The sequence below is a fragment of the Sinocyclocheilus rhinocerous genome, unplaced genomic scaffold, assembly GCF_001515625.1.
Source record: "Sinocyclocheilus rhinocerous isolate Xijiao unplaced genomic scaffold, SAMN03320098_v1.1 scaffold2382, whole genome shotgun sequence".
Lineage (NCBI taxonomy): Eukaryota > Metazoa > Chordata > Actinopteri > Cypriniformes > Cyprinidae > Sinocyclocheilus > Sinocyclocheilus rhinocerous.
The window spans coordinates 153,236-160,824 of record NW_015662928.1 but is presented as its reverse complement, the minus strand read 5'-3'; the positions used below and the strand labels follow the sequence as shown (position 1 = coordinate 160,824).

Genomic DNA, 7,589 nt, shown 5'->3' with positions numbered 1-7,589 from the left:
TACATACTACTTTCCACCTTACAGCATATTCACCTTCTCTGGTCACCCTGCTGTCTTCCACTTGGAGGTGTTGCATGTTTCTTACAGTATACATTTCAAAGCTGCTCATCTAAAAGCATTAAATACATGTCCCGTGTTTTATGTATAAACTCTAATAAATGTTAAGTCTTTGAAAGAAGTGAGGGGGGCAATACATGTCTTTGTATCAACTATGCCAGTCTTTCATATTTATCGCTGTCCGTTCAGCAATACAACAGATTATAAATCAGCCTGTGGGCCCTGCAAACCCCTCTGCGCTATAAAGCACCCTGCACACTAATAATGAGATTTCCACTGAACCAAGTACATAAAGAGCCTTTCAATCTATTGGCACAGCATTTTTCATCCTAACCTAATAGTATGCTTTAGACAAAATTATTAATTTTGATCGCTTGTGGTAAAGAAAAATAACAAACAAGTTGACCATACAAAAGCAATTCTTATGGCTGTCCGGCTGTTTTTTTAAATAATCCAAGGAGGGGAAACCATTCTAAAACCTAAAGGGTATGTTTGTGTGTTGTGTATGTAAAGAGTGAGGCACACACACAGTTATAAAAAACTGCATGGTAGAATTTGGACAACAAGGTGATCGACAACACAGCAAATGATAAAATAGGTGATCTGATCAGGAGGTCTGGATTCCAAGACCACTACCTACCTTCATTGGGGAGATATGTGCATGTGCCACATAGCCGTGGATGTTCTCAATCTGGGAGAGGTTCTTCTCAGCCACTTGGACCAGCTCTGGCCCAGGAGCCTCATCAGTGAACTGTGGTGAGCTTTGCTCCAGTGGAGATCCTGTGTTTTCATCATGGTGTCTGTACTTCTGCAGAGAACAACAGAGACCAGTCAGATAAAATGAGATGAATACCATGTCATAAGGAGATTTGAGACCTTTTGAGGTCTTTGTTTCCCTTTGACAACTGCTTGGTTTGTACTGCAGTCACAAAAACTCTATATTCCAAAACCCAATGAGCTTCTTACAAAGGCAGAATTTTAAACCACACGTCAGATGTGAAAGTTGTTTCAAAAGGTAGGTTATTTAATTATGCTGACCCCAAAGACCATTTTGGCCTTTTCAGAGAAGGCAATCCCAAAATGGATTATGACAAAAAATTATTCCAAAACGCTGAAAAAGAGAAATATTATAAGCTTATTTCATTCAATACCCAGAAGTTGTGCTCTATGTTATTTAATGCAACATGCTAATATCAAAAGTCTCTTTTGAGGAGATTTGTGTTAGAAGTTACTGCTAACACAGAGTCACAACTTGTGGCGTTGTCCATTTGTGATTGCACCACACCAGTTGCACCGCCCCTGAGGCTCTGGGGGGAGGTCACTCGGTTAAAAATCGCGTTCTGTGGGATGATCGCCTAGGGTATGGCAACGGACAACTGGGGCATGGCGGGGGAGGCTAGGGTATGGCGACTGCCATACTCTGCCAGCCGCCCCTGCCGCCCCTGCTTAGAACTCTACAGAGTAGGCAGCAAGGCATCTCACTAGGTTTTGGAACAGGTCTGAGACATCTGAGACATGTACAGACAATCATAAACATGAAATTTGGATAAACATGAAGTTTAGATTTAGTTCATTATAGTAACCACATAGTGCAAAAGGATGGAAAAGGAATATGGTTTTGGGGATGGCAGATACTATAATACTGACATTTATGGAAATCTTTGACTGAAAGTGGAGATGCAGTGAAGCTAGGACCCTTCCGTTGGGGTATCTAGCACAGTAGTCCGGTACCTAAAGGGTGGAGCTAGACTCACTGCAGAATACTGATTGGTTGACAGAGAATCGTCACTTGCTCATGCTGCAAGGGGAATGACAACACAAGGGGAATAAAGCTTCTCCTTCACTCGTTCTGCTATGCTGCTTATGCATGTTGGGCTTGTTTACATCAGAGTGCACAAACACAAAAAATATAACTGTATTTTATAATTTTATATTTTCACACATATACACAGACAATGTCATGCTTTCTTCTACTGTTGGTGGTGGAAACGCAAGTTGGATCAGGGTGTACAGCCCCGAATCGTACCGTACTCAGGGCTCCAGACTGCCACCATTTTTTCTACCTGTGCGACTAAATTTTGTGTGCGGTCGCACTGGCGCGACCACCGCGTTGTTCAACTCATAAGCGCTGCCATTTCTGTTGCATGTGAGCAACGTCCAATGGCAAGTGAAACTGAAAGCATAACGAAACCGTGCGACTCGTTTGAACTGCGCAGCGCTTCGAGTGTAGAGCCTGGTTTATACTCGCCACGTCAGCACGAGCGTGAAGGTGCGCACGGCAAAAATGACGCAAATAAAAAAAACGGGTTGAATGTTAACCACTTTCGTTTCCATATAACTATAAACTATGATAAAAGCATGCATTGATTAATCCCATGTTGTAGCGCAAAAAAAAAATTTAAATTGCGACCAAATCATGTGCTCGTGCGACCAACTGAGAAAGTTAGTCGCAAAAGAGTGATTAGTGAGAAGAATGAGTCTGGAGCCCTGGTACTGTACTGAACCGTACCACTCAGTGGAAGGAAACTAGCCATAAGTGTCAGCAAGCTCATGTTCAGCTGATACAAATACTTATGGCCTTATCTGTAAACCTGGATATGACCTGAAAGCAAACATACTAAAAACACAAATGAGATTTGAGAGCTGCAGTGAAGGAGAGATTTTAAGGGTAGTAAGGGCTTGTATTCAGAAGACTTAGGATACCCAGGACAACTTAGACTCAGTGCTGAGCCTAATATAAAGTTGTATAGACTTCTTTCATGGTGCATTTTTGTCCTTATTAGAGCCTGAAAGATCCTGATGCTGTATGATTTCTTTGCATGGGAAAAAACAGTATCAGCATTCTTCAAAGTTGTTCCAAAAGGTCACTTAATATTACACATTATCACTGCGTTTGGATAGAAAGGTTTGGGGGGAAAACAAAATCATACAAGCAAAATCAGGAAGTAAATAATTTATATTCCTTCATTTTTAATTTTCAGGTGAACATTACACAATATACTTGAAGTATCATATATGTTGTAACTAACTACATTCATCCACATTTTAATTATATAAACACAGAAAACTATCAAACCATTCCCTTGCACCAAGTAGTGCTTTCACATGACGATGAATGGGTTTCCCTTCCTCTAAAATAAACACTGGTACATGCTTACACAAAAAGGTAGCTGATGAGTGGTTTCCACACAGGCAGAGGATGGCCACAGTTGCTATGGCAACAGGTTTATCAGATACTGACTACTTCTCACTATAGGTGAGCCAGTGATTCAAGCAGCTGACATAAAAAAAATAATTTAAAGCTGACATAAGTCTCATTGAACTGGTTTAACCACTTAGATTTATGCATTTGAATGGCGTATAGTCAGTAGCCAGATTACAAAAAAAGTGCAATTAGGAATTGATACTGAAAAGTGTTTGGTTTTCTTCCCATTAAGCAAGTAAAGAGAACATTTATATATCATCCACAATGTTTTGGAAAATTTGATAATGGGCTTTGAGGTCAACCTAGATAACCTAGATAATATTAAATCTCACTCTACATAATCATTGCATTTGCTTAAAAATCATCTGTCCATCAGACAGTTGTCATCATATTCTTAAACATAATTTCCTCTGCTATAACTCATCTGTGCAGAATGTGCACATACATTACTGCCTCCCTCATGGTCAAAGGCTCAATTCCAAATAAAGACATTATGTCCAGAAATGAAATATGTGTTGTCCATTTATTAGAGATTTTAACTGAGATGAACACAGGCCTGAGAGAGTATTCAGAAATACACATGAATAACAACAGGTTTTTAAACCAGAGTTTAGGGACCCCCATGGGACCACGAGAGGGCGCTATGGGTTCCATTTAATTTTTTTTTTTAATTTAATTTTAATTTTAAAGCCCACAAGTCTCCTGGTTTCAACACTACAAAAAATGTTGAAGCTGTGTCTGAAATCAATCACTTGTTCATACTTTTACTATTTTCTGTATAGTGAATGGCACATAGTGCACTATTTAGTGAACAATTCAGACAGTGTAAATATGCTTTCTATTGGGGTGAATGAAGTCTGGTTGTGCGAATCATATGGACGAGTCGGCACAATCTACAAAACGTATCTGAGTGACCATGCTTCACTTTGGCTTTATTCATCTTGTATATAAAAAATGAACACATTCACTTAGGCTTCAGTACACTCTGACAATCTAAAATTTGATTATTGAATTTTGGAACTTTATTTATTTCACATATTTATAGAGCATTATTTCACATCTTCATGTTATCATGTTTTGCTGAGAGTATACATTATTTTTATGCATGAAAATAAATAGCTGCCTTTGTATTTTAAGAAGGGGGTCCCTGGTATCAAAAAGTTTGAAAGGACTTCATTGCGCTTGTTTTGTTTCCGGGTGAATGAAGTCTGGTTGTGCGAATCATATGGACGAGTCGGCACAATCTACAAAACGTATCTGAGTGACCATGCTTCACTTTGGCTTTATTCATCTTGTATATAAAAAATGAACACATTCACTTAGGCTTCAGTACACTCTGACAATCTAAAATTTGATTATTGAATTTTGGAACTTTATTTATTTCACATATTTATAGAGCATTATTTCACATCTTCATGTTATCATGTTTTGCTGAGAGTATACATTATTTTTATGCATGAAAATATATAGCTGCCTTTGTATTTTAAGAAGGGGGTCCCTGGTATCAAAAAGTTTGAAAGGACTTCATTTCGCTTGTTTTGTTTCCAGAAAATTGTAATATTTGCATGAATTTGAGTTTAACTGTAAATTACTTTGAACTATAATTTGGCAGCAACATATTAAGCTATTTAGGATGGAATTTCTAACAGATCCTCTAAACACTGCTCAACCACCTATAACTGCAGTGTTTGACTGAAGTGAAATTTTAGCAATCCAATAACACAGTATACTGTGACTAAGCCTTGGCAACATTAAAAAGTCCCAGAAGTGTCCAAAGACGTTGCTTTTTCTTTGTGCATCTGGCCACAAGTCTTTCCCTAACAATACCGCCATGTTATGTAATTCTCCTCCAACATCCATAAATGGAAATATCAGCAAGACCAGCATAAAGAATTGCTATCATTAAGATTTGTAAGTGTTCAATGTGTAGAGCATGTGGGCAGAAGCACATGATAGAAGAGGAGAGCTCACAGTCTTCCCTGATGAGAGCATGAGGAGGAGGATCTCCTGGCAACTACGACCACTCACTATTGAGTCATGGTCCTCTGTGGCTGAGGTAAGCAGCTCACTATTCAATCTGAAGCTTTCCTGGCTGGGACACACCGGATACTTCACCTCTGCAAACTGGGATTCAAACTGACTCCAGTTTCCACCTCTGCACATTGTGCCAATATTCACAGCTTTAAATGAGAATTGCAATAACCTGCTTTATATGGCAATTTGTCAGTAAGATGAAATGCTTTACCCACAGGTTTAAATTTCATATGATGAAACATCAAAAAAGTATTCTATTGTTCACTAACGTGGCACAAACACTGTGAGACAAGTTATGTGCCGATGTTTAATACTTTAGATTAGGGAGCTGGCCAAATCCATAACCTTAAAGGGTTAGTTCAACCAAAAATGAAAATTAGTCCATAAATTACTCGCCCTCTAGTCATCCTATGTGTATATGACTTTCTTCTTTCAGACGAATCCAGTCGGAGTTATATAAAAAATGGTCTTTGATCTTTCAAGCTGTTGTGAAGTAACCCTTTAAGTATGAACAATAGTAATAGTAATGCTAGCAAACACTTCTAATTAGAACTGAATTAAATAAAAAAGAACCCCATTATTCTGTTTTAGTAAAAAAAATAAATAAATAAAAAAAGGCAGGAAAGCAAGTTTTAAAACAAAAGAAAATGAAAAATATATTATTTTTGGATGAGACTAGATTTCTTTGAGGACGTTAGGTAAATTTATGTCCCACAAACACACTTTGCAACTCAGTGATTCAGGCATTCCATACACTAAAAAATTATTTGGGTCAAATATGGACTAACCCAAATTTTGGGTTAAAAATTTAACTAACCCAGCAGTTGGGTTAATTTATATATTCATCTATATTTAATAAAAAATTTAGTGTTTGATAACTTTTTTTAATTTCTGTATATTTCTGTATATAATAAGGACAATTTACCCTGATCATCCAGTTCAAAAAGTTTCTCCCTCCAGCTCTTTAATGCATCGTCGTGTTGCCTTCTTGAGCATCAGTAAACGTTTTGACCTTTTGTAATTGTTATGTATGAGTCCATCAATTGTCCTCAGTTTGAAAATATGGATCTCAAAATCATACAGTCACTGTTGGAAAGGGTTCAGATATGCAGAAGATGCTGGAAAACCAAAGAATGTGCAAAAGCTGGAGGATTTTTCAGAAGAACAGCGGGCAGTTTAACTGTTCAGGACAAACAAGGGACTCATGAACAACTATCACAAAACATAAAAACAGTCATGAGTCATCCAGCAAATGACACACAGTATTAAGAGTCAAGGGTATGTAAACTTTTGAACGGGGTCATTTTTACAAATTCAGTTATTTTATCTTGTGGAGTATATATAAACATCTGTTATGTGAAATAGCTTATTCAAGACAGTACTAAATAATTTTCATGATCCCTCTTATTTTATTAAAATTATGAACATTTAGCATATTCTGCAAGGGGTATGTAAACGTATGTGCACAACTGCATATATATATGCGTATATATAGTAAAAAAAATAAATAAATAAAAAAAGGCAGGAAAGCAAGTTTTAAAACAAAAGAAAATGAAAAATATATTATTTTTGGATGAGACTAGATTTCTTTGAGGACGTTAGGTAAATTTATGTCCCACAAACACACTTTGCAACTCAGTGATTCAGGCATTCCATACACTAAAAAATTATTTGGGTCAAATATGGACTAACCCAAATTTTGGGTTAAAAATTTAACTAACCCAGCAGTTGGGTTAATTTATATATTCATCTATATTTAATAAAAAATTTAGTGTTTGATAACTTTTTTTAATTTCTGTATATTTCTGTATATAATAAGGACAATTTACCCTGATCATCCAGTTCAAAAAGTTTCTCCCTCCAGCTCTTTAATGCATCGTCGTGTTGCCTTCTTGAGCATCAGTAAACGTTTTGACCTTTTGTAATTGTTATGTATGAGTCCATCAATTGTCCTCAGTTTGAAAATATGGATCTCAAAATCATACAGTCACTGTTGGAAAGGGTTCAGATATGCAGAAGATGCTGGAAAACCAAAGAATGTGCAAAAGCTGGAGGATTTTTCAGAAGAACAGCGGGCAGTTTAACTGTTCAGGACAAACAAGGGACTCATGAACAACTATCACAAAACATAAAAACAGTCATGAGTCATCCAGCAAATGACACACAGTATTAAGAGTCAAGGGTATGTAAACTTTTGAACGGGGTCATTTTTACAAATTCAGTTATTTTATCTTGTGGAGTATATATAAACATCTGTTATGTGAAATAGCTTATTCAAGACAGTACTAAATAA

The 7,589-nt window shown here is 37.0% G+C and overlaps 1 protein-coding gene across 6 annotated transcripts in view; it reads right to left on the bottom strand.

Moving 5' to 3' along the window:
* LOC107728401 (discs large homolog 1-like protein) overlaps window positions 1–7,589 on the bottom strand; it is a 126,480-nt gene that overhangs the window by 67,341 nt on the left and 51,550 nt on the right. For all 6 annotated transcript variants that reach the window (XR_001638469.1, XM_016538543.1, XM_016538545.1 and 3 more), the window contains one exon: window positions 698–865. Coding sequence is in view for 5 of the 6 variants with exons in the window: in XM_016538543.1 (XP_016394029.1) it covers window positions 698–865 (168 nt within the window). In the remaining variant the exon portion in view is untranslated. The remainder of the gene's footprint in view (window positions 1–697; window positions 866–7,589) is intronic.